At 35.4% G+C, this 27,195-nt stretch overlaps 1 protein-coding gene across 3 annotated transcripts in view; it reads left to right on the forward strand.

The window, feature by feature from the left end:
* Window positions 1–27,195, forward strand: part of ATAD2B (ATPase family AAA domain containing 2B) — a 153,295-nt gene that overhangs the window by 23,264 nt on the left and 102,836 nt on the right. For all 3 annotated transcript variants that reach the window (XM_058551717.1, XM_058551719.1, XM_058551718.1), the window contains exons 3-9: window positions 2,219–2,268; window positions 2,628–2,781; window positions 3,929–4,031; window positions 5,225–5,333; window positions 7,662–7,778; window positions 10,389–10,464; window positions 26,931–27,029. In XM_058551717.1, coding sequence (XP_058407700.1) covers window positions 2,219–2,268; window positions 2,628–2,781; window positions 3,929–4,031; window positions 5,225–5,333; window positions 7,662–7,778; window positions 10,389–10,464; window positions 26,931–27,029 — 708 coding nt within the window. The remainder of the gene's footprint in view (window positions 1–2,218; window positions 2,269–2,627; window positions 2,782–3,928; window positions 4,032–5,224; window positions 5,334–7,661; window positions 7,779–10,388; window positions 10,465–26,930; window positions 27,030–27,195) is intronic.

Below are 27,195 nucleotides of genomic sequence, written 5' to 3' on the forward strand. Positions count from 1 at the left end.
TTAAAATCCCAATATGCTCTTTATACACCCAAATATTTCATATTCTGTCTCCTTTTTTTCTTTTTTCTTTTTTTTTTAAAGATTTTATTTATTTATTTATTTTCCCCCCAAAACCCCAGCAGATAGCTGTATGTCATAGCCGCACATCCTTCTAGTTGCTGTATGTGGGACGCGGCCTCAGCATGGCCAGAGAAGCGGTGCGTAGGTGCGCGCCCAGATCTGAACCCGGGCTGCCAGCAGCGGAGCGCGCGTACTTAACCGCTAAGCTGCAGGGCCGGCCCATCTTTCTCCTGTTTATAAAGAAAAATGATAACGATAAAGTGATAACAGTAATCTGTGATTGTAAGATAGTTGGATTGATTGAAGAACAAGTCTGCTCCCCTCCACCCCCGCTTTAAATCAGATCTTTCATTAGCAACAAAGTAAAAGCCAAGTAAGCATTGTCTTCTTTAGAGGGAGGAAAAGCTTATTGTGCTTTTTTTCTAAAAATGTTGCTGCTGTTTGGAAAAGTTTTAGATTTCTTTTGTAGAATGATTTTAGGGTTAGCATCTTATTCTTTTGAATAATTTAAGTATGTAAAATTTCAAGGATTTGGTTTTGCATACAGCTAAAATTCATTTGGAGCCAGGACTTGTGAATAAACCGATCAGATTATGTTATGTTGGGTCCAAAGCCAAAATATGTCTGTGAAGTAAAAAAATTGATTTTTCTCTGTGGTTTTGTGTGGGTTTTGAGAGTGATTCTAGAGAATTTCACATGTATAATCTTTTAAGTAATGACCTGTTAATACATCAGTTTTGTTACTTTATAGTCAAATTCATATGCCAGGAGAATTGTATACTTTGTATACAAAGGTGCTAAATAAGAAATACTTTCCAAGAGGTAGTATATTAGCACAGGATAGTTTTGTTGTTTTCTAGTTGTTTTCTAGGGGAAAGGAGGGCTGAAGTTTTTTGTTTTTGTTTTTTTGACAGTCTGAAGACACAAATGTTTGAGTTTTTGTTTATATCCTTTAGTCATCTTAGCTCTGACCTTTATTAAGCAGAGGCATTTATAATTAAAATCTATAACATTTAACATTTATAATTTAACATGAGGAGTGCTGGAGTAACCAAAAACGTTAGAATATTTTAGTTAAAAAACTTGGGCAGGGGCTGGCCTGGTGGCGTAGCGGTTAAGTGTGTGCTCCGCTGCGGCGGCCTGAGGGTTCGCAAGTTTGAATCCCGGGCGCACACCAACGCACCGCTTGTCAAGCCATGCTGTGGCGGTGTCCCACATAAAGTAGAGGAGGATGGGCACAGATGTTAGCCCAGGGCCACGCTTCCTCAGCAAAAAGAGGAGGATTGGCATCAAATGTTAGCTCAGGGCTAATCTTCCTCACACACACAAAAAAATTTGTTCAAACCACATAGATAGTAGAAGAGAAGGCAATAGTATATATTTACTATTTTTTGAATGTCCTTCCTGATTTTTTTGTCTTTGAAAATAATAATTGTTGGGTATTTCAAAAATACCTTAGTAAATATATGTTGACAGCTCTTTCATTGCGTAACAATTTAGTTTTTGTTTTTGAACTTTCTAATTTTACTAAGGCACACTGACTTTTTTCTTGAGTCTTCACATTTTGATAACTACTTAAGTATCTTCCTAGTGACTTAACAGTTCTCTTCCTCCACCCAAAAGGTGGAGGAATTGTACAAAGACTGTTTTGAGAAGTTAGCTAAGTTTTCATTTGTCAGTTTAGAATGTGTAATAAAATGTTTTGAAAAAATTATTAAATGGTATTGGCATTGAAGTACCTTTTTTGTCTTAAATTTCTTAAAATTCTTAAATTTATTGTTTGAATAAATTTGTTGTTGAGTTTTGTCAACCAAAACCAGTAGTAAATGTCTGTGACCATTGCTACTTATGACATCTGTTAACTTTATGGTACATGTTAAGCTTAAGCCTTTTCATTGAATTTTAATTTATAGAGTTGAAGACAGAGTAAATTCAGTTTATAATCTGCTATTAAAGCTTTTCTTGAAGTAATGAAGTGACTCTTAGCTAGTATATTTTATTAATTGGTATATTACCAGTCTTAGAGTAAAAAACATGTTGTTTTTACTCTTAAAAATATTGACGATTTAAAGTTTAAAATGATTCCACTAGTATTGCATTTCTTGCTTCTCTAAATGAATGTTGATGTGTTTGCATATTAAATATAATTGTGTTCTAGGTTAACTTCTCAGCCTGGTGCTACATTACCAAACGGACATAGTAGCTTATGTGAGTATTCTGTTTGAAACTGGTTAGTATTGAAATTCTTACAGTATTGTTAGAGTAAGTGTTAAAGTGGGGTAAAATAGAGTGAATTACGAGTATGCTCAGCATACAATTGTAAATGACTGGATTTCAGTCATAGTAAATACTATATGTAAATGTTAAATGTTGAGAAATCAGTATAATTGGAATAATTTAAATTATTATGACAGATTGTAAACAGTTATAGAAATTTTAGATTGTTGGACATTAATGCCATTTAGGAGGTTATATTAAACTTTTTGTAGTCTTTTAAAAGTAACTTTTTAATTTTTTTTCCTTTTTATGCTCTGTACTTTGAAATGGAAATATCTTTCTTGTTGTAGCCCTTCGAAGCCATCCCCTTCGAGGGGAAAAGAAGGGAGATGGGGACCTTTCTTGTATAAATGGTGACATGGAAGTCAGAAAAAGTTGTCGTTCCAGGAAAAACAGATTTGAAAGCGTGAACCAGAGTTTGTTATTTGATCAACTAGTAAATAGGTATGAATGTTTATGCAATAAGCAGTTTCATTTAATTATTTTATTTTTAAGCCAGCTATGTTTTAAAATAACTTAAGCACTGACTTAGCAATAAATACTTTTATTTTAAAACTTAATTTGAATTAACAGTGCTTAGGGATGATTGTGTTTCTAGTCAGTTTACTAGATTTAATACAGTTTATGTAATAGCTAAATTTTTCTCATCTTTTTAAAACTCTTGTGCATAGTTAGATAATATAAAAAGTAATTTTATTCTGTCTTCACTACTATAGTCTTTTAATATATTTGCTCATTTAACATTTGCGTTTTTGACAATTTTTAAACAACATTAATTTCCATGATTGATATATATAGTAAGTATAGTTTTGCTTAGTCAAGATTATGAATTGAAGCTCTTTTGAGACTGGGTATGTGGGATGTAGCTAGTGAATGAGACTAGCTGACTGCTCAACATCTACATGCAATGAAACATTATTCTTCTCAGGTAATAAATCATCTTACTTAATCCTTGCAACAGCCTAGAGAACGAAGGTCAGTATAATCCCTATTTGACAGGAGGGGAAATTATGTTCTATAGTGGTCATGTCAAATTTGAGTATTAGTTATTTGTTAAGTACTTAGATCAGTATCAGGACACATAGTAAGTGTTATAGAAGTGTTTTTAAAAGATAAAATGTGGTAATGTCAGCATGTATTTTGTCGATGTTAGTGTTCTCTAATTTCTAAAAATATCTGTTAACCTTATATTGGTTTTAAACTTTTTATACATGTTTTATTCTATACAGTTCTTAGCACCATCTTCAAAAAAAAGTTAGTTTTTTTTTTTCAGTGCCTTGGATCTGGTAGTCAGTTATTTGTAATGGCATTATGGATTTAAATATTTGGAGCCTTATAAACAAAAGTCTTCTATTTTATCAGTTTTATTCTAATGAATATATTAAGGTAGAAGATGTTCTGGTTTGATCTTTTTTGGAGGCATTATCTTCTGATGGATGCTAGTTCAGAAAGAGATATTTAATTGGGATGTTATGTATAGTTACATATCAGAGATGATTTAATTATGCATTGATGAAGAGCTCTTTTACATGTATGTCACAGTGTATGGTCCCACAATTGTCTAAACCCTAGTTTTATTATTTGATTGTAGTACTGCTGAAGCTGTACTACAGGAAATGGACAACATTAACATCAGACGGAATCGTCGATCAGGAGAAGTAGAACGACTTCGAATGTGGACAGATACAGAATTTGTGAGTGTATTAACTTTAACAACCTTTGCAAGTATTTTTTATTTTGATCGAGGAATTCAAAGGGAGAGTGAACAGCATTTGGATTTTCTTAAATTAACAGAATTGTTCCTTCTTCTTCGTTTCCAATTTAGTTTGGGATTTTATTGCTTTCTTTCTTCTTTTATCCATACCCTACTTGCCATAACCTTCCCCAAAAGACCCTGTATGCTTTTGCCAGAAGAGTCTTCTTACTTTATTTTATTTATTTTTGGGGGGTGACTCTGCTGGGATTTGACAAAAGAGTCTTCTGAAAGTACAGCTCGGATTCTGTCACTTTTCTGATCTGAACCTTTAATGGTTATTTATTGTGTACTGAATTAATTAAAAACACTTTGACCTTCATAATCTGGTTTCAACTTTATCTTCTAACACACCATTACCCAAATATAAACAAATCATTCTTGTTCCCGTAGCTTTTACGCCTGTTAAGACTTCCAGTTAGGGGCTGATGCAATGCTACCTTTGTTTCAAGGTTCATTTCAAATGCTGCCTCCCTTTCCCTCCCTTAGCAAGAGGAGAGTCATCTCTTTGAATTCTAGAGTGCTGTGTACCTTTCTTTATGGCATTTGTTTCACTTTCTTTTATAGTCACCTATGCCTTATCTTATTCCATCTTACTAGGCTGTGATTTGCTGGAAGGAAAAAGTATGTCTATGGCATTATAGTTTTAAATTTTCAAATATTTTATAAATTTTATTTTTCCCCTTCTCCATGATATTTATTGAATGCAGGAAACTTTCACAAATCCATGCCTTGCAAATAGGTGCTCAGTAAATTTTATTGAGTGGGCGTGTCCCATTGGGTTAACAGTATTTTTTCTTTTTTTACACATTTTTTTTTTGAGGAAGATTGGCCCTGAGCTAACGTCTGTTGCCAGTATTCCTCCTTTTTTCCTTTTTTCTCTCCAAAGCCCCAGTAGATAGTTGTATGTGCTAGTTGTACATCCTTCTAGTTGTTCTACGTGGGACGCCACCCAGCGTGGCTTGATAATCGGTGAGTAGGTCTGTGCCCAGGATCCGGACTGGTGAACCCCAGGCCCCCTAAGCGGAGCTCGCGATCTTAACCTTTGTACCACCAGGCCCACCCCGGGTTAACAGTATTTAAAGCTGGAAATAAATTACATGTTAATATTTGACAGATTTTTCTCTTTAAAAGGAAAACATGGATATGTATTCAAGAGTGAAAAGGCGAAGAAAGTCATTGAGAAGAAATAGTTATGGGATACAAAATCATCACGAAGTCTCTACTGAGGGTGAAGAAGAAGGTTTGTAAAGCATCTTATGAAATAAATAGTAGAAAGTTCAGGTGGGAGGGAAGAAAAATATATACAAATAATGTATGTGTAATATTGCTGAATGGGTCATTTTTGGCTTTAGAGGTCTATATTGTATAATTTGGAATAATTTTTATTTGATTGGCTTTCTGAGTTTTCTGAGTTTTCATTTCCTTCATTTGGAAAAATGCTTTTATTGTACACTATACATTGTTATGTAATGTATCTTATTAGTAGCTATTGTTAGTCCTTAGGTGGCCTAATCTGGTGTGGCATTTTACCGTGGGCTGACTTGCTTGTTAGGTGAGGCCTCTTTTGTGTTTAGGTACCTTCTAACCAAAATCTTCTATTCGTAGTCACCTTCTATCCATAGCCTCTAAATCTCTGATTATTTGGGTCCCAAATTTGGTTATGGACTGAGGAGTAAATAGGGAAGTTTAGAGAAAGAGGGACTGCCAATGCTAGTGGAGAGGGGTGTAGTTGAGATTTCTCTGGGTTCTGAACTGAAGAACTGAAGAACTGAACTGAAGAACCCCCAGTGAATTTGTAGGGCTGGAGCCGATGAAAGCACATTCGCCCCAAGGATTATAAAATGTTGACCAGTACGTCTAGAGGATTTAATTCTGTGGGTGTTAATCTTCTTTATTGAAATGGATTTTCGGGAGATTTGGTGTATTGTAAATACAGCGTAGTTGTATTTTCCCAGGAAATCTTACTAGTTTCCACTATTTATGTAGCTTAGATGGAGAAGAATGGGTTTATTTCTCAAATTCTGTAATTAATACATTGTTAGCAAGTTTTGAAGAACTGATATTTCTAATGAAGGTACTTTATTGAGCAAATATTATTGTTGTTATAGCTAGAACCTCTATATTGCTTCCTTTGGAGAAAATCAGTATAGGTGAGACAGATTTATGATGTGAGTTTTGCTTTTTCATTAACTGAACACCTTTTTAGAGTTCCCAAAGTAGATTTGCCATGTATAAAATTTCTTTCCATAATAGTGTGTTATTATGCAGACGTTTTTCAAAAAGTAATTTTTTTGAAGGTTTAAGGCAGCTTATATGGGTGCAAGTAATTTATAGTATTATTTAGATAGGTAATATTGTATTCGTTGATTTTCTCTATAACCTAATAATAAAAATTTTTAAAACCTTAGCGTAAGCTTTCAGATGTCACTAGTAAAACGTAAAGTCTTTTGCATTTTTAGTCTCCTATTTCACTTAGTGTTACTGGCAGTTTTAAAATTTTTTCTGTGTCTTAATATGATTGTGTTATATTGACAATTCTTTTGGTTAAAAAGTTAATCATAAAGTATATTGCATTTGGGGACCATAAACCTATAAATTTTCATCAGACTTTTGTTTTAAACTGTAAATAGATGTCACATCATAGCTATAGCCAAACCACTTTTTAAAAATAAAGTTTTAGGATTTATGTACATTATAATTTATTTATTTATTTTTAAATTTTATTTATTTATTTATTTCCCCCCAAAGCCCCAGTAGATAGTTGTATGTCATAGCTGCACCTCCTTCTAGTTGCTGTATGTGGGACAGGGCCTCAGCATGGCCAGAGAAGCGGTGTGTCGGTGCGCGCCCGGGATCCAAACCCGGGCCGACAGCAGTGGAGCGCGCGCACACTCAACCGCTAAGCCACGGGGCCGGCCCTATAATTTATTTTTTAAGTCTATAGCTAGGTGAATTATCATAAAGTGATCACTCATGTTACGAAGTAGACTATTGTCAACACTCCAGAAATCTGCTTTATACTCCCTCCCAATTCCTGCTTGCATTTTCCTACCAAAATGTGACTAATTCATGCTTACCTGTTGTCAAGAGGCCTAACAAACCATTATACTGCTAACAAAAATTGCTCTTACTGTAACATTAGTAATTATCTTGTAAGCATATTTTTTGAACTACCAAGTGGTATTTAAATAACTAACTTTATTCAGTGGTTAATTGGGCATTGAATGAAGTTTGCTGTGGTAAAGTTTTGAATCACCTTCCATTAATGCTTTGTATGACCAGAGAGATTGAAAGGGTCATAAGTAAATCAAGAGATGAAATATGGTCATATTGATTTATTTAGCAGAGAACTGTATTGGTTATTTGTAGGAAAGGGATTTTCTTTTACATCTACCTAGGTTGATTTTTAATTATATTGATTTATGCTGTATCATAAAATGTTGAAACTTTTAAATGTCACCTGTGCAGAAAGAGTGAAAGATAAAATGTAAATATTTATCCAGAGTGGACCAACTCTTGTGGATTAAAACAATACTTCTTTTCTTTTCTTTTGTTTGGGGCAAACTAGAATCTCAAGAGGAAGATGGAGATATAGAAGTTGAAGAGGCAGAAGGAGAAGAAAATGATAGACCATATAATTTGAGACAAAGAAAAACAGTGGATCGATACCAAGCACCTCCAATAGGTAGGAGACTCTAAATTACTTTCCTTTTTGTAGTTGAGTAGCTTATTCTGCTCCACCTTTTTAAAAAATCAATGTTGCTGAATTTAAAAGAATGAAATCTCTTGTAGGTTCCATACATTTATCCTATGTATACTTCTGTTAACATACACAACTGAAAGAAGGTTGAAGTACGTAGTTGCAATAATGGATTACATAGAGCGTGTACATTTTATTTAAAGAACCTTAAATTTAATAAATACTGCTCATACTTTTGTATTACTTTATAGTTTATTGAGCACTTTCATTTACAGCACTTCTTTAGGGTAAGTATCTCTATGTTCCAAGTGGTTAAGTAATTTAGCCAAAGTCACAAAAGTGGTACAAGGCTACAGCTTGGGCAATAATCTAGGGTTTTTTTTGAGAAGGAAAAGCTTATCTTAATGCTCTTAAGTCTAATGACAAGTAATCAGTTCCACAAGTACTGTTTTCTTGACTTTTTTCCAGCTCTTGGGAAATTTCATCACTATTGAGCCCCTCCAGTTTTTTTTTGAGATACAATTCACATGTCATGAAATTCACCATTTTTGCTGATTTTTAATCTGTACAATTTATTGGTTTTTAGTATATTCACACGAGTGTGCAGTCATCACCACTGTCCAATTCCAGAACATTTTATTACTTCTCTAGCCCTTGACAACCACTAATGTACTTTCCATCTCTCTAGATTTGCCTGTATGTTACCTTTTGGGTCTAGCTTCTTTCACTTAGTATAATGTTTTCAAGGAAGAACCTAGATCTTTTTACTCAAACTCTTATGCTCTAAACCAATGATTTATTCTCTGGCAGGGGTGTATCAGAGTTATCTCACTAGAAGCTTGGCCAAGTATGCAGACATTCTTCTACTCCAATTAGGAGTCATTGTCACAGATAGCCGTGTTAAAAATGGGGGAAGTCTGTTAGTTCAAAAAACAGATTGTGAACCATTTTTCTAGATATTTTTTTTTGATAAAAGCTTTATGGAGGTATAATTGAGATATGGTCCATTGCCGTTGCACGTATTTAACATGTACCATTTGGCAAGTTTGAAATACCTTAGGTATATGGTTGGTCCTTCGTATCCATGGGTTCTGCATCTTGGGATTCAATCAGTTGCAGATTGAAAGGTCTGTGATGGTTGTGTCTGCACTGAACGTGTGCAAACTTTTTTTTCCTTGTCCTTATTCTCTAATCAATACAATATAACAACTACTTCCATAGCATTTACATTGTATTAGGTATTATAAGTAATCTAGTGATGATTTAAAGTATACGGGAGGATGTGTATAGGTTACGTACAAATACTAAGCCATTTTATATAAGGGACTTGAGCATCCATAGATTTTGGTATCCATAGGAGTCCCGGAACCAGTCCTCTGCAGATACCAGAGGACAACTGTATGCCTATGAAACTATCACCACAATCAAGATAATGAACATGTTCATCAACCCCCAGAATTTCATCCTGACTGTTTGTAATCTGCTCCTAACCTTCTTGTGCCTCCCCACTTCCAATCCTGAGGCAGCCACCGATCTAACGTTTTCTGTTACCATAGATTAGTTTACATTTTCTTGTTTTTTATGTGTAGTATATGCTCTTTTTTTCTCTGACTTTTTTCACTCAGCATAATTATTGTAAGACTCATCCATGATGTTGAATATAACAATAGTACGTTCCTTTTTATTGCTGAGTAGCATTCCATTGTGTGGATATATCACAATTTGTTTATCAGTTCATTAGTTGGTGGACGTTTGGATTGTTGACATTCTAGTGTTTGGAGTTGTTATGAACATTCATATGCAAGTCTTTGGATATATGTTTTCATTTTTCTTATAAACATTTACATGTGGAATTGCTGGGTTTTATGATTAGGTGTATGTTTAACTTCCTAAGAAATTGCCAAACTGTTTTCCAAAGTGATTGTACCACTTACATTCTTACTAAGAGTATATGAGGGTTGCATTTGCTCTGTGTTCCTCTCAACACTTGCTCAGTTTTTTAGTTAATTTTAATACATATTTATTGTAGTTTTAATTTACATTTTCTAATGACTAAGGACGTTGAGCATCTTTTTATGTGCTGATTTGCCAGCATTATCTCTGGTGAAGTGTCTGTTCAGATCTCTTGCCCATTTTTTCAACTGAGTTGTTTGTTTTCTTATTATTGGTTTTGAGAGTTCATCATGTTATCTGGATATCAGTCCTTCATCAGATATGTGATGTGAAATATTTTCTCAGTCTGTAGCTTGTTTTTTATTCTCTTAATAGTGTCTTTCAAAGAGCAGAATTTATAATTTTGATAAACTCCAATTTATCAGTTTTTTTTAATGGATTGTGCTTTTGGTATTGTATCTAAGAAATCTTTGTGTAACTGAAAGTCACAAAGACTTAATTTAACATCTTTGTAGAATGTTTATTTGCAACTTACAGTATTACCACAAAGTTTTAATTTTTGTTGTGCTCCTTCTAGACAGCATTTGGAACTTGAAGACTTATGACTAGCTTCTAGTCAGAAAGTTAACAGAAGTAATTTCTGTTCCTTTCATGCATCAGTTTATCAATTTATTATTAGTTATCCTTTTTTTTTTCTTTAAGTACCAGCTCATCAGAAAAAGAGGGAAAACACCCTGTTTGATATTCACAGATCTCCAGCAAGAAGAAGCCATATCAGGTACGTTTTGTTGGTTTTTCAAAGGAGGAAATATTTACAGCTGTCATTTAGATTTTTCTTTAATACATAATGATTACATTATAATTAGAATATAGCTATTGGTGGTGTTAATGATAATGCCAATGAGGGACTAAATAGCATCTTTCTTTCTTTACTGACTCATAATTATTATCCTACACGTGACTATTATCTTCCTAGTTCAGTTTGCCTGGAGTAGTTATTGTTTTAACAGTTATGTTCCCTAAAGCTACACAGCTCTCTAGTCTCTTAGTAGAGTTGAATCTAGGCGACTCACATTGCTTTCATTTGAAGCATTAGTTCAATTAGTCTTTGCTGCTTGTTTTTCCCATTTGCCCTTTCTTTTACATGTAGATATAAAGGAAATTTTTTGTTTTTGAAACCTTATGTCATCTGTTATGTTTTCTGAGAAGATAATACGTTCCCCATGGCTCAAAAATAAAAATTAAAAAAATGAACATAAAAAGCTTTTTTTTATAAAGTTTTTTATCCTCAGTAATCTCTCACTTTCCCATAGTAATGTTGTTATTAGTTTGTATATTCTTAGAGAACATGTTCGTATGTGTATGTATATATGTGCAGTATATACATGTTATATGTGTATATATGTGCAGTATATACACATTATATGTATATATATGCAAATACATATATCGATTGTTACCCTTTCTTTTTACTTAAAATGTACTGTGTACGTTGTCCTCCATGTTGTTTTTTTCCCACTGAATTAATTTTAAATGTCTTCATTTTATTATAGTGAAATTTCACATTGAGGCTTATAGTTGCATAATACTACATTTATAGGTAAACTATAATTTTCAAGCTAGCCTTTTATTGAGAGTCAGGTTGTTTTCAGTCTTTTGCTATTACAAAATACAATATAGTGAATACCCTTGCATAATCATCATTTTACATGTGTACATTTGTAGGATAAATTCACAGAAGTGGAATCTCTGAGTTAAAAGGAATATGAGTGTGTAATTTTATTTTCAGTAGTGTTGAATCAGTTTGCAACCCACCCAACAATATATGAAAGTGCCTATTTTCTCATATTTCTGCCAACAAAACGTTATTCTCAAATTTTTGGATTTTTGCCAGTCCCAGAGTTGAAAATGAGATCTTGTTTTATTTTAATTTCTATGTCTCTTATGAGAGTATTTTTTCATGTTTATTTATTTATTTATTTATTTTTTAAAGACTTTCTTTTTTTTTTTTATAATTTTATTTATTTATTTTTCCCCCAAAGCCCCAGTAGATAGTTGTATGTCATAGTTGCACATCCTTCTAGTTGCTGTATGTGGGACACCGCCTCAGCGTGGCCAGAGAAGCGGTGCGTGGGTGCACGCCAGGGATCTGAACCCAGGCTGCCAGCAGCGGAGCGCGTGCACTTAACCGCTAAGCCACGGGGCCGGCCCTCATATGTTTAAAAGCCATTTGTTTTTCCTTTTTTCTGAAACGTTTGTTCATAAACTTTTTCTGTTTTTCTGATAGGCCGTCTCTCTTTTATCTATTTTTGTTCATTCATTCATTCATTCATTTATTTATTTATTTATGAGGAAGATTTACTCTGCACTAACATTCATTGCTAATCTTCCTCTTTTTTTGCTTGAGGAAGATTAGCCCTGAGCTACCATCTGTGCCAGTCTTCCTCTATTTTGTAAGTGGGTCGCCGCCACAACATGGCTTGATGAGTGGTGTAGCTCTGCGCTTGGGATCTGAACCCGAGAACCCAGGCTGCCAAAGCAGAGTGCGCTGAACTTAACCATTATGCCACGGGCCCAGCCCTCTCTTTTATCTATTTTTAGTAGTTCTTTATATAAGAGAGATTAGTCCTTTGTTATAAAGTGTCAGTCTTTTGCCTCAGTTCATAGTTTGTCTTCCGACTTTGCTTTTGGTCTTCTTTACCAGAAGATTTTTATTTTTATATAGTCAAATTTATCAGTCTATTCATTTAAAGCTTTTAGATTTGAATCATAGTTAGAAAAGCCTTCCCAAATCCAAAATTTTGAAGGAGTTCACCTTTGTTTATTTCTGTGGTTTCATTTATTTTTTTTTTTGTGAGGAGATCAGCCCTGTGCTAACATCCGCCAATCCTCCTCTTTTTGTGCTGAGGAAGACGGCCCTGGGCTAACATCTGTGCCCATCTTCCTCCACTTTATATGGGACGCTGCCACAGCACGGCTTGCCAAGCAGTGCGTCGGTGCGCGCCCGGGATCCGAACCAGTGAACCCCGGGCCGCCGCAGCGGAGCGCGCGCGCCCAACCGCTTGCGCCACCGGGCCGGCCCCTTTGGTTTCATTTTTTACTGCTAAATTTTGGTCCATTGTAATTTTATCCTGGTGTAAGATTTGTAGTATGGATCCAGCTCTTTTTCCCAGATAGAAAATGAGTTGTCTCAACCTCATTTATTGAATGAGTCTATGATTTCTCCATTGATTCCAGTTGCTACGTTTATCATATATCAAATTATATATTTGGTTTGCTTCTGGATGTTTGTTCCATTCATCTGTTGAGTACTTTTTAAGTCATTGAGGCTTTTTAATATATTGTAATATTTGTGGTCCCCTTCAAGTTTTCTTTGAATATGATTTTCCATTGTTTAAGGTCTTTTTATTTTTAATATTTTTCAGTTGTGTTTTAAAGTTCTTTTTGTGGTTCTTGCACATTTATCGTTTATTTTTTTCTTGAGTAACTTACCTTTGCTGTTGCTTTTGTAAAAGATGCCCCTGTCCTTTTTTTTTCTCCTATGTCCATGGCTACTTGTTTTTTTATAATTTTATTTATTTATTTTTTTCCCCCAAAGCTCCGTAGATAGTTGTATGTCATAGCTGCACATCCTTCTAGTTGCTGTATGTGGGACAGGGCCTCAGCATGGCCGGACAAGCGGTGCATCGGCGCGCGCCCGGGATCTGAACCCCGGGCCGCCAGCAGCGGAGTGCACGCACTTAACCGCTAAGCCAATGGGCCAGCCCTCCGTGGCTACTTGTAATTGATAACTTTATGATGAATTGTGCCTTTTTGCCTTTGAAAATATTCTTCTTTGTCTCATTTATTTCTTTTTTACTTGAGTTCCACCTAGTCTGATGTTAAATTGTAACCCATGTTTTCATTTAGTTTGCATTTACTTGTATACTTTTGCTCATTCTTTTATTTCCTATGTTGCTAAATCACATCACTTTATTTTATTTTATTTTTTTGTGAGGAAGATCAGCCCTGAGCTAACATCCATGCTAATCCTCTTCTTTTTGCTGAGAAAGACCGGCTCTGAGCTAACATCTATTGTCAATCCTCCTCCTTTTTTTTTCCCCGAAAGCCTCAGGAGATAGTTGTATGTCATAGTTGTACATCCTTCTAGTTGCTGTATGTGGGACGCAGCCTCAGCATGGCGAGAGAAGCGGTGGCTCGGTGCGCACCCGAGATCCGAACCCGGGCCGCCAGTAGCAGAGCGCGCGCACTTAACCGCTAAGCCACAGGGCCGGCCCCAATCACGTCGCTTTCAGTATGTCTCTTGTATTTAGCATAGAGCCATGTTCTGATTTGAGATTCCGTCCAAATATCTTATTTATATAATTGTGTTGTTTATTTGTATTTGTTGATGTGATCAGTATGTTTGTTTTTAGTTCTATTATTTTATCTTTCCCTTTCCCCTGTTTTTATAGTCTTAAGAAGTATTTCACTCTGTGGTCTTCCCCCTTTCCCCAACATTTTATTATGAAAGTTCTCAAGAATCTAGAAGAGTTGGAAGAATTTTACAGTGAATTCTGGCATACCCACCACATAGATTCCACACTTTCATTTTACTATACTTTATCAAATATCTATCTCTAGCCATATGTCAATCCATCTTATTTTTTAGGTGCATTTCTAAGTAAATTGCAGACATTAGTACACTGTTCTCTTAAATTCCTCAGCATGTATATCGTTAACTAGTTAAAGTAAATTTGTTTAGGTTTTTACCTTTTGAGGTAAAATTTACAAGCAAAGAAATGTACAAATCTTAAGTGTACATGTGCTGTGTTTTAAACATGAAGTTTTTATTTTAGATTAGTTTTAAATTCACAGAAAGATTGTGAAGCTACTACAGAGAGTTTCCATATAGCCCATACCCAGTCTCCCCATCTTTAACATCTAACATTAATATGATGCATTCATTATACTTAGTGAACTAACACTGATACATTATTATGTACTAAAGTCCATACTTTATTCAGATTTCCTTAGTTTTTACCTAATGTCCTTTTTCTGTTCCAGGATTCTATCCAGAATATCACATTACCAGTAGGCATGTCTCATTAGGCTCCTCTTGTGCTTTTTAAATCAACTTCATTGAAGCATAATTTATATAAAGTAAAATGTGTCCATTTCAAGTGTTCAGTTAGGTAGGTTTTGACAGATGTATGCTGTTGTGATATTACTGCCACAGTCAAGGTATAGAACATTTCCATTACCCTCAAAAGTTTCCTTGTGCCCCTTTTCATTCTGTCCCTCGAAGCCCCTGGCCCTGGGCAACAACTGTTTTTCTTTTTATTTAGATTAGTTTGCATTTTCTAGAATTTTATTTGAAGAGAATCATACAGTATGTACTCTTCTATATCTGCTTCCTTCACTCAGTATAATGGTTTTTGAGATTCTTCCACGTTATGTGCATCAGTAGATTGTTCCTTTTTATTGATGAAGAGTATTCTCTCATATGGATGTACCAAATTTGTCACCTCTTGATGGAAATTTGGGTTGTTTCCTATTTTCTACCGTTGTGAATAAAGCAGCTTTGAGCATTCGTGTATAAATCTTTCTATCTTTGTATAGGTATGTATTTTGATTCTCTTGGGTAAATGCCTATGAGTGGAATGTGTAGGTCTTTTGATAGGTGATATTTAACCTTTTTTTTGAAGAAGAAGATTGGCCCTACGCTAACATCTGTTGCCAACCCCCCCCTTTTTTCTTTTTTCTCCTCAAGGCCCCAGTACATAGTTGTGTATCGTAGTTGTAGCGTTGTAGCTCTTCTATGTGGGACGCCACCTCAGCGTGGCTTGATGAGCAGTGAGTAGGCCTGCACCAAGGATTTGAACCGGTGAACCCTGGGCCACCAAAGCAGAATGTGCAAACTTAACCATTATGCCACCAGGCCAGACCCGGTGATAAATTTAACTTTTTTTTTTTTTTTTTTTGTGAGGAAGATCAGCCCTGAGCTAACATCCGTGCTAATCCTCCTCTTTTTGCTGAGGAAGACCAGCTCTGAGCTAACATCTATTGCCAATCCTCCTCCTTTTTTTTTTTTTCCCCCCAAAGCCCCAGTAGATAGTTGTATGTCATAGTTGCACATCCTTCTAGTTGCTGTATGTGGGATGTGGCCTCAGCGTGGCTGGAGAAGCGGTGCGTCGGTGCGCACCTGGGATCTGAAGCCGGACCGCCAGTAGCGGAGTGTGCGCACTTAACCGCTAAGCCATGAGGCTGGCCCTGATAAATTTAACTTTTTAAGAAACTGCCAAACAGTGTTCAAAATTGTTGTAACCAGTTTGCATTTTCACTAGCAGGGTATTTGAGTTCTGTTTGCTTCACATCCTTATCAATACTTGGTGTGGTCAGTCTTTTTAATTTTAGTCATTCTGATGAATATATAGTAGTGTCTCATTGCAGTTTTAATTTGCTTGTTTCTGATGCCTTTAATCATGTTAAGCATTGTTTTATTTGCTTGTTGGCCATCCCATATCTCCTTTGTAAAGTTTCTGTTTAAATTTTTTTGCTCATCTCTTTTTTTTTTTTTTTTTTTTGGTGAGGAAGATTAGCCCTGAGCTAACATCAGTTGCCAATCCTCTTCTTTTTTCTGAGGAACATTGGCCCTTGGCTAACATCTGTGCCCATCTTCCTCTACTATGTATGTGAGACACCTGCCGCAGCATGGTTTGATAAGTGGTGTGTAAGTCCATGCCTGGGATCCAAACCCATGAACCCTGGACCGCTGTTAAGCACAAACTTAACCACTACGCCTCATCTTTTTTTTTTTTTTTTGTGAGGAATATCAGCCCTGAGCTAACATCCATGCTAATCCTCCTCTTTTTGCTGAGGAAGACCGGCCCTGAGCTAACATCTATTGCCAATCCTCCCCCCACCCCCTCAAAGCGTCAGTAGATAGTTGTATGTCATAGTTGCACATCCTTCTAGTTGCTGTATGTGGGACGCCGCCTGAGCATGGCCGGACCAGCGGTGCGTTGGTGCGCGCCTGGGATCCGAACCTGGGCCGCTAGTAGTGGAGCGCACACACTTAACCGCTAAGCCATGGGGCTGGCCCCCATAGTCTACTCTTTATAAACAAGCCACTAAGTGTAGCACACCTCCAAGGGAGGGTAGTGGTTTGGGAATTAAACTCCATCTCCTGGAGTGGGGAGTAGCTACATATATTACTTGAAATTCTTTTGTAAGGAAATTGCCTCCCCCCCATTAGAAAATTTTGTTTAGTCATTTATATCAGTATTTTATACTTTGGGTTGCAATACGGTGTTATTTTGTTGCTCCAATTGTTCCTGCTTTGGTCATTGTAAACTTTTTCACGTTGTCTCTTGTGTCCCTTTTACATGCCTCCATCCTTTTGTTTTTTGAGTGCTTCTTTACTTTCTGTCCTTACAGCATGCTTCAGGCTCATTTTGTATATTTCATGCCCCAGCTCTAGGATAAGCTATCCCTCTAAGGGCCTTTGGTTGCTTTTATTGGAGATTGATATTTTGAAACCGGTATCTAGACACTGCATATGTTTATTGCTACTGGGGTATCTTTACTTCTAGGCCCTCTCAGCAGATAGCTAGGTAATATATGTATGTATACACTAACCCGTGTGTACATTTATAATTGTTTCTATACTCATCTGTATCTATATTAAGCTAAACATGAGTTCATACTGATGTCTGCTACTCTAATCTAGTATCACAGGGTTCATGCTAACTGTCCTGTCTTGTTTATCTCTAACTTTCAGATATTGAAAACCTGACTGCCAGTATCTACTTACTATCCATTTACTTACTGGTTGTTTCAAATTTTTATGAAGGTCAGAATATCCATTTTGTCTTTTATAGTTTGTGCTTTTTGAATCTTTTGTCCACCACAAGGTCACAAAGATTTTTATCCCATGTATTTTACTGGAAGTTTTATAGTTTTAGCTTTTTGTGTACTATGTGAGGTAAAAGTTGTGGTTATTTTTTTGTGCATGAATATCAAGTTTAAAGCATCATTTTTTGAAAAGACTCTTTCCTTATTGAGTTGACTTGGTACTTCTTTCAAAAATCTATTTCATATATATGTGTAGGTCTAGTTATGGATCCTGTTCTACTGATCGAGTATTACCACACTCTCTTGATTACTGTAGCTTTATAGTACGTCTTGAAGTCAGGTGCTGCAAGTCTTCCAGATTTAGTCTTCTTTTTTAAGATTACTTTGGGTGTTCTAGGTCCTTTGCATTTTCATTAAATTTTATAATCACCTTATTAGTTTCTACAATAAAAGCCTGCTGGGGTTTTGTTTGGGATTGTGTTGAAGCTATAAGTCAGTGTGGGGAGAATTGATATGATAGTAGTATTTAGTCTGCCAATCTATGAACATGGATATCATTTCATGTATTTAAGTCTTTTGAAATTTCTCTCAGCAGTGATTTGTAGTTTACAGTGTAGAGGTTTTTCATGTCTTTAAAAAATTTTATTCCTAGGTATTTTATGTTTTCTGCTTCTATGGAATTGTTTTTAAAAACTTTTTTTCCAATTGTTTTGTATGTTAACATTGTTTCCTGTGACCTTGCCAAATTCTGTTATTCTATTAGTTGTTTTGTAGATTCCTGAGTATTTTCTACATAAACACTATCACCTGCAAATAGTGACAGTTTTGATCTGTATGAGTTTTATTTATTTTTTTCTTTCTGTATTGTAATGGCCAGGATCCCTGGTACAGTGGTGAACAGAAGTTGTGAGAGTGAATATCTTTGTGTTGTACCTGATGTTTGGGGGAAAAGGTTCACGATTTCTCCAGTAAGTGGAGTATTAGCTCAAGATTTTTTTTTTAAAGATGCCATTTACTAATTGAATAAGTTTCCCTCTATAGTTTATTGAGAGTTTTTATCATAAAAGGATGTTGAATTTTGGTAAATGATTTTTGTTCCTCAATTAAATTGGTCATAATACTTCTCTTCTATTGTTAATGTGGTGAATTGCGCTGATTGCATTCCCTGGATAAACTCTTTTTTTTGTGTGTGTGAGGAAGATAGCCCTGAGCTAACATCCATGCCAATCCTCCTCTTTTTTTTTTTTGCTGAGGAAGACTGGCCCTGGGCTAACATCCGTGCCCATCTTCCTCCACTTTATATGGGATGCTGCGACAGCACGGTCTGACAAACAGTGCATCGGTGAGTGCCCAGGATCCAAACCTGGGCCGCCAGCAGCGGAGCGCACACACTTAACTGCTATGCCATAGGGCTGGCCCTCCCTGGATAAACTCTTTTAGGTCATGATGTATATCATTTTTGTTGTCTGCTGGGTATAATTTGTTAATGTTTTCTTGAGTTTTTTTTGGTGTCTATGTTCATGAGGGATATTGGTTTGTAATTTTCTTTTTTTGTAATGTCTTTGTCAGGTTTTGGTGTTCGAGTTATGCTCATCTCATAAAGACAGTTGGGAGGTATTTCCCTCTTCTGCTTTCTGAAAGAGTTTGTGTAAGATTGGTGTTATTTCTTCCTTAAAGGTTTGATAGAATTCAGCACTGGGGAAGTATCTTGGGGGGACATTTTGAGACTATGCAGATATCTGTTTCTCTTTTCATCCATTAGGTTTGGTGAATCTTGCCATATGGGAAGGTTTTTGATAATAAATTCAAAAAGTATTTCCCTATGTGGTTCTTTTTCATTGTGTTTGTTTTTTATTTATTTTTATACCTAGTTTTTGTGGCTTTTTTTTTTTTAAGGAAGGCATGCATTTTATAGTGGTTTTTACTTTATACCTATAAGTTTTTATAATGACCTTGCTTTTTTTTGTTAGTACTTATTAGTTTCTTCTCTGAGCATGGTCTTACCCTGAGCATTCTTTTCTGTCTATTCCCCTCTGTTTTCTACTACAGATTTTCAGTTTTACTCTTTCTTTTTAGTGTTTACTATTGTCCTTTTAAATAAATATTTTAAAAAAGTTTTATTTGTAAGTTATAAATGATAATCTTTGACCCTCTTCTGTTAAAATTGAAGTTGTTAGCTTACTTAACCTTATTTCACATCATTGTCCTTGCCTCCCATTTTTGTTTTGTTCTTTGTACAGTGCCATGTACATTCTACTGTCACCTTATTTCGTTGCTTCAGTTTTAGAACAATAGGTAAATATATTGTGCTTACAACCTATCCTTGTAGCTCCATTTTCCCTATATATCTTCATGAGCTGAAGTTTTCCCTGTAGCAGTTTTCAATATTCCTTGAATTCTTGCATGCTTCATGTTTTCAATATTCCTTGAATTCTTGCATGTTCTAAACTGTTTATCTGTGCTCTTCATACCTGAAGGACAGTTTGGCTGGATGTAAATATTTTGGCTTATATAGACTTTTCTTGAGTATCTTGCAGCTATTTCTCCACTGTGTTATGGCACTGAATGCTATGTTGAAATCTGAGGGTAATTTTTGTTTTCCTTTATGAGTCTCTTGGTCTTTTTGGGTTACCCAAAAAGGGGTCTGGGGGTTACCCAAAGTTTCTTTCTTTATCTTATAGACCAATAACTTAATTAGTAGTGTATATCTTGGAGTTGACCCTCTGAGTCACTTTACCCTGTTACACATTGTATCCTTTCAAATGAGTAATCATATCTTTTATTTCAGTACAGTTTTCTTGAGTTATATTTAAATGTTTGCTCTTTTTTATTATTCTGGATTTCTTGTGTGGGGATTCCAGTTATTCCCATGTTGAATTTTCTTTGTCTCTTATATCTGTTGTTTTCTCTGTTACCTTTTTAAAATTTTTTGTTTCCTTTTGTTGGCTGTTTTCATTTCTATGCTCTAGGTCCCTTTAGATATTTTCTAGTTTTTCTATGCCTAATGTTTCATTGTTTATCTTAATTTCTTTTTGGAGTTTTTTCCCTACGTGTTTTGGAGTTTCAGTACCTTAAATTTTGTCTCCTCCTGTTTTCTCACCATGTCTTCCTTGAGTTCTTACATTTTTCCTCTGTAGTTTTTCATCATGGAAAACTTGATTGTTGTTTGATTACATTTTAAAAGTTCATGGTGAACTTTTTCTTTATAGTTTTCATCTCCTTTGTGGCATCATTGTTCTGAGGAGTGTTTTTCAACTGTTTCTAACCTTTGCTCCTCACTTTAAAAAGAAGAAAATATCTTTCTCTTAGAGTAGTGTTGTTGCAACACTGTGCCAGTCTTTCTTTTCCCTTTGCTTTTTTATTACTCATCATTAAATGAGTTGGATTTTCCTAGAGCAAGGTCAGCAACGTTTTTCCTAAATGGCTGGATATTTTAGGCTTGTGGGCCATACAATCTCTTTTGTAATTACTCACCTCCATTGCTGTAGGTTTAAAGCATCCATAGACAATGCATAAATGAGTGAGTATGGCTGTGTTCAAATAAAATTTTAAGTTCATACTGAAGTATTCATCTCTTGTGCTTGATTTCAGTTTTTCTATTTCAGTCTTGCTGTGTGGAAACCTTTTGAGGTATTTTTATAAGTGAGTAACCCAGGATAGAGGGAATTTTTATTCTTTAATTACCTACTGTGCTCCAGCCTTAGTATCAAAGCTTTAACATAATGAATCCATTTATTCTTTACAGTGCCATTGTGAGAGATGGCTTTATTATTAGTTTACAGCTTAAAATTGAGGTTTAGAAAGATTAAGTAACTTGCCCAACATCTCACAGCTATTAAGTGAGTGGGCTGGAAATTGAACTTAGGGTATTTTCCCCCCCAAAACTCATGTGGTTTTACTATACTGCCGTTTAGACTGTAAAGATTTGTGGTAATGGCATTATATCTTTGAAGGTGCATGGTTGTTAATAATCTTGCCATTAGGGCTTATAGGATTTTTGTTTTGATTAAGGATGTTGCATCTCCACCAGCGTTTGGGCCATTTTTACTTCAGTATTTAATCTTAGCTTCTGAGGGACCTTTTTCATACTTAATTTTTCTTATTAATTAAAGTAATACATACACATGGTTAAAATAGCAAATAGAATAGGTATGATAAAAGTAATATTCCCCTAGCCCACCTTTCCTCACCTGTACTCCTACTATCAGTTAGCAATCACTTTTAACATTTCTATTTTTGGTTATTTTCATAGCTACTTCCCTATATATAAATGACATTCTGTTTCTTGATTTATTAGCTTTAAACATTGTCTTCTGATTTCCTCCTCACCCTCATATAATTATAGCACTAATCTCAGTTCTTCTTTGGTCATTTGCAATTTGATCATTATACTTGAATATCCATTTTTGTTTCATCAGCTGTAGACAGTATCTTTTGACTCCTCACTTTTAAGATTAGGGTGTTAACATCCACTTCCCTCCACTCTGCTCCTTCCACCTTTTTATATTGCCAAGACTGATAACATATATATATTTTGTTCTGTGACAGTTATTAAGTCTTATTTGATTTATTTCTAGGTTAATTCTGAAAGTTGAAAACTGATGAGTAGTTTTTACAGTTCTAGAATAATGGCAGTGTTTTTCACCATAGAGCTAAGTAGAGTCCTAGGGTTAAATTTCTTCCCCTATGGATCTTTTATCACTACCTCTGGCCACTGAACGGGAAGTGCTCTTGGAATTAAATTTATTCATTCATTCAACAAATATATGTTGCATACCTTCTGTATGCCCTAAATATCATTCAAAACCTAGGACATTCAGAAGTTAAAAATATAAAAATCCCTGCTCTCCTGGAGCTTACATTCTAATAGCGGGAGATAAACTAATGGATATATAAAATACGTAGTATGTCAGATTGTGACAAATGCTTGGAAGAAAAGAGAGCAGTGAAGAGGAACATAGAGTTCAAAGAGTTAGGAATGGGGGAGATTGTATTCCCTTCTGCATAGCCTGACAGGAATGTATGTGTGGCTTCTTGTAGTGATTCATGTAAAGGAAGAAAAAGGACCCAATGGAATTATCTACTGATAGTCTTAATAATGGTGGTGATTTCAAGAGTTTTCCTTTTTTTAACAATTAAGTAGTCTCAAGTTTTTCCAAGCTTCTGATCATACTAAAATATTGATATTCTTTTTTTTTTTTTTTTTGGGTGAGGAAGATTGGCTCTGAGCTAACATCTGTGCCAGTCTTCCTCTATTTCGTATGTGGGATGCCACCACAGCATGGCTTGATGAGTGGTGTGTAGGTCTGCGCCCAGGATCCAAACCTGCGAACACTGGGCCGCCGAAGTGGAGCACGCGAACTTAACCACTACGCCACCGGGCTGGCGCCAAACGTTTATATTCTTTTTGTCAGATGACTTCTCTTCTAGTGTCATCTTCCTGTTTCACTTTGGAGGGATGGTTTTCTAAGCCTGCTGCAAAGTGAGTTAACATTGCTTTCATGGGTTGGATCCACTGTTTGCTGGGTCCCAGGTCTTTCTTTTTTTTGCTTTACTGTTTCATTTTTGCAAGAATAGAATCTCAAGTAATTTACTAAGAAAGAATGTGTGGAAGGTAAATTTTGCATCTTTGAAAATGTCTTTTATTTTCTTGTTGACCAACAGTTTTGTGAGTTAAGAATTCTAAATCCAAATAGTTTCCTTTAAACCTTTAAAGTTCTTGCTTCACTGTCTTCTGTGGTATGTTGTTACTGATAAGAAGTCAGTCTTGGTTAATTTCTTGTTTCTTTGTAGATGCACATAAATATGTAGATGTATATATTTTTTCCACTCATTTTTTTTTTAATTTTATTTATTTATTTTTTGCCCCAAAGACCCAGTAGATAGTTGTATGTCATAGCTGCACATCCTTCTAGTTGCTGTATGTGGGACGCGGCCTCAGCATGGCCGGAGAAGCGGTGCGTCGGCACGCGCCTGGGATCCGAACCCGGGCTGCCAGCAGCGGAGCGCGCGCACTTACACTAAGCCACGGGGCCGGCCCTCCACTCATTTTTTTGAGCCTCTTGTTAGGCCGTTTTGGTTTGGGTTTTTTTCTTTTCTTTTTTTCAGCCCTTGGAAATTTTCTTGTATTATTTTTTTGCTAGGTTTCTTCTCTTCATTTTTTTCTCATTTATTTCAGTAACTGCTGTTACTCCAACGTTGAACTACCCGATGGTCCTCTGTGGCACTTACCTTTTCTCTCATTTTTCATTACTCTTTGTCTTTTTTGCTCTCCCTTTTTTTTGAGAGATTTCATTCTTTTTATCTTCCATTCTTGCAGTTTTATTTAGGCAAATGTTTTTTATTTTGAATAGCTTTCTTGTTCTCTGGCTGTTTCTTATCATAGCATTGTATTTTTGTTTCATATCATCTTGAGTGTCTTTCAGGATATTTTTGGTAAACATTTGTTGTGAATAAACATAATGAAATAAAAGATGTAATTAGCTTGCAAATAGTTATATATCCAAAGGGCAGTTTCTTATCCAGTAAAAGCTATGCTCTAGCCACAAAGGGCTCAAACATCATCACTGATGTCTTACCTACCTTTTTTTTAAACCACTTTATTAGTATATAATACACATACCATACAGTTCATTGGTTTTTTGTGTGTTCACAGATACGTGGAACCATTGCTTCAGGCAATCTTAAATCATATTCATCTGCTTAGAAAGAAACCTGGCTCTTTAATTCTAACCTCCCTATCACTTCCCTTATCCTCTAAGTCCTAAGCAACCACTAATCTGCTTTCTTTCTTCATAGGTTTGCTTATTCTGGGCATTTCATAAAAATGAGATCATTTAATACGCTGTCTTTTGTGACTGGCTTCTTTCAGTTTGCATAATGTTTTCTAGGATCATACATGTTGAAGCATGTATCAGTACTTCAATCCTCTTTATGGTCAAATAATGTTCCATTGTAGGGATATACCACATTTTGTTTATCTGCTCGTCAGTTGATGGACATTTGGGTTGTTTCCAGCTTTTGGTTTTGATGAATAATGATGCTATAAAAATTCGTGTACAAGTTTAATGTAGGTATGTTTTCATTTCTCTTGAGTATATACCTAGGGGTGGAATTACTGGGTCATGTGGTAACTCTGTGCTTAATCATTTAGGAACTGCCTGACTGTTTTTCCAAAGTAGCTACACCATTTTACATTCCCACCAGCAGTGTGTGAGGGTTCCAGTTTCTCACATCCTCCCCAACATTTATTATTCTCTGACTTTTTGATTCTAGCCATCCTTTGGGTGTAAAGTGAATCTCATGGTTTTGATTATCAGCATTTCCCTGATGACCAGTGATATTGAGCGTCTTTTCATGTGCTTATTGGCCATGTTTCTGTCTCTGAGAAATGCCTCTTCATGTCCTGTGCCTATTTTAAAATTGGGTTATTTGTCTTTTTATCATTGACTTGTAAGAGCTCTTTGTATATTCTAGATTCAAATTTCTTATCAGATGCATGATTTGCAAATATCTTATCCTATTTTGTGAGTTGTCACTTTCTTTTTTTTATTTTTATTTATGTTTATTTTTTTTGTGAGGAAGATCAGCCCTGACCCAACATCCGATGCCAATCCTCCTCTTTTTTGCTGAGGAAGATGGGCCGTGGGCTAATATCAGTGCCCATATTCCTCTAGTTTATATGGGACAGCATGGCTTGACAAGTGGTGCATTGGTGTGTGCCCAGGATCTGAACCTGTGAACCTTCGGGCCGCCGAAGTGGAGCGCATGCATTTCACCGCTGTGCCACCGGGCTGGCCCCATCTTGTCACTTTCTTGATGGTGTCATTGAAGCACAAAAGATATTAATTTTGATGAAGTTCAATTTATCTATTTTTTCTTTTGTTGCTTATGCTTTTGATGTCCTAAGAATCCATTGCCAAATCTGAGGTCATGAAGACTTACTCCTATGTTTCTTTCTATGAGTTTTATATTTTTAGCTCTATGTTTACGTCTTTGATCCATTCTGAGTTAATTTTTTGAGTATCTATTTTGAGTATATGGTGTAACTCCATCTGTTTAAAGGACTGTTCTGGGAAATTGCATACCCCATTCTGCTTTTAGTGATATTATTGTTAAACATATTACATCTGTAAATTTTACAAACCTAGAAATACATTATTAGAATTATTTATATAATTTTATGTATTTTAAAAAAGCTAAGAGAAGAAAGGCAAGCAAGTATATGTTTATAGCTCTTGTTATATTAACCTTTTTATTTATCATTTTTGGTCCTCTTCGTTTGTTTTTGTACATTTGAGTTACCACCTGGAGTCATTTCCTTAGCGCAATATACCTTTGCTTCCACGAACCTCATTTGTGCTACTATTGGCAAATATATTACATTTCTGTATGTTGGGCCACAAAATACACACAAACACAGAGTAAGAAAGAAACTTGGAAATGGGCATTTTCCTGATGAAGAGAAGTAGGGGAGAGGATAAACATCAAAGTGACAAAGATTGAGTAGGTAATTATTGCAACATTCTTCCTGGAAGTGTTGACAGGTGTTAAAAACTGATGCAGGATGAAATGAGAGGATTTATATTAATCAGAAGGAATATTAGATGGGTTAAGGATCTTAATGAGAGTTGGGGAAAATCTGAGTTTGCTGTTGGGGTTAGTTGGAATTGGAATAGGGTAGGGATGCAGAGGCTGTGGAATATCCTTGAAGGCCAATTTGAGTTTGAAGTAAATTAATTTACAATGATCCAGCTTGTATGATGACCATATTTTTTAGGTATCTTAGAGATGTCGTTAATTATATTAATATTGTAGCATTCATTAAGCATTATTTCTCCTTGAGGGTGAACGTAGCTTGATACATTGTTTAATCATTCCATAGTAGTTCTGATTATAAACTATTTCTCTTTTTTTTCCTTGAAAAATACTTTATGCATTTATAAGAAGTTCAAAGAGGGCATAAGTTTAACTAGGAAGTAAAAGTCCTTGTCTCCCGTAAACCAGTGTATTATTTTCTTCAGCGTTGGGACTGTTTCTGATTATTTGGGAAAAGGAAGAAGACAGAGAAAAAGACAAGCTTTCTTTTTAATAAGATTCTAATATTATTTATAAATCAATTTGGATGCAAATTAAATTTGTTACTTGACTGCCTTCTCGAACTACTGTGTTTAAAAAATTGTAGGCTTCCTATCCTCCTCCTTTTTTTCTTTTTCTCTATAGAACTTACCATGTTTATACTTCATTAGATGTAAACTGCATGAGTGCCAGGATCTTAAATATTTGCTCAATGAAGGAATGAATGTATGTATTTTCTACTAAACTAATTTTAGACACGATGCTTGCAATGTGTTTTTAGAAGCCATTTGATGCTGTAATGATTTTAAAGATTTCACTCTCTTTGAATAGGAGAAAGAAGCATGCCATTCATAGTAGTGACACAACTTCTTCTGATGAAGAACGCTTTGAAAGAAGGAAATCAAAGAGCATGGCAAGAGCAAGAAATAGGTTAGTAAACTTTTTCTTGTTATTTCCATGGTAGAAACAAGGAAGAACAGTTTTTATTTTTTGAATACGATTCTTATCTGTACTAGCATTTTGCTAATAACACTGATATTCAACATATATTTTAGACTAGAGTAATGCACTGACTTAGTTTTTATTTAGTAATTCT

Source organism: Diceros bicornis, chromosome 12 (genome assembly GCF_020826845.1).
Source record: "Diceros bicornis minor isolate mBicDic1 chromosome 12, mDicBic1.mat.cur, whole genome shotgun sequence".
Lineage (NCBI taxonomy): Eukaryota > Metazoa > Chordata > Mammalia > Perissodactyla > Rhinocerotidae > Diceros > Diceros bicornis.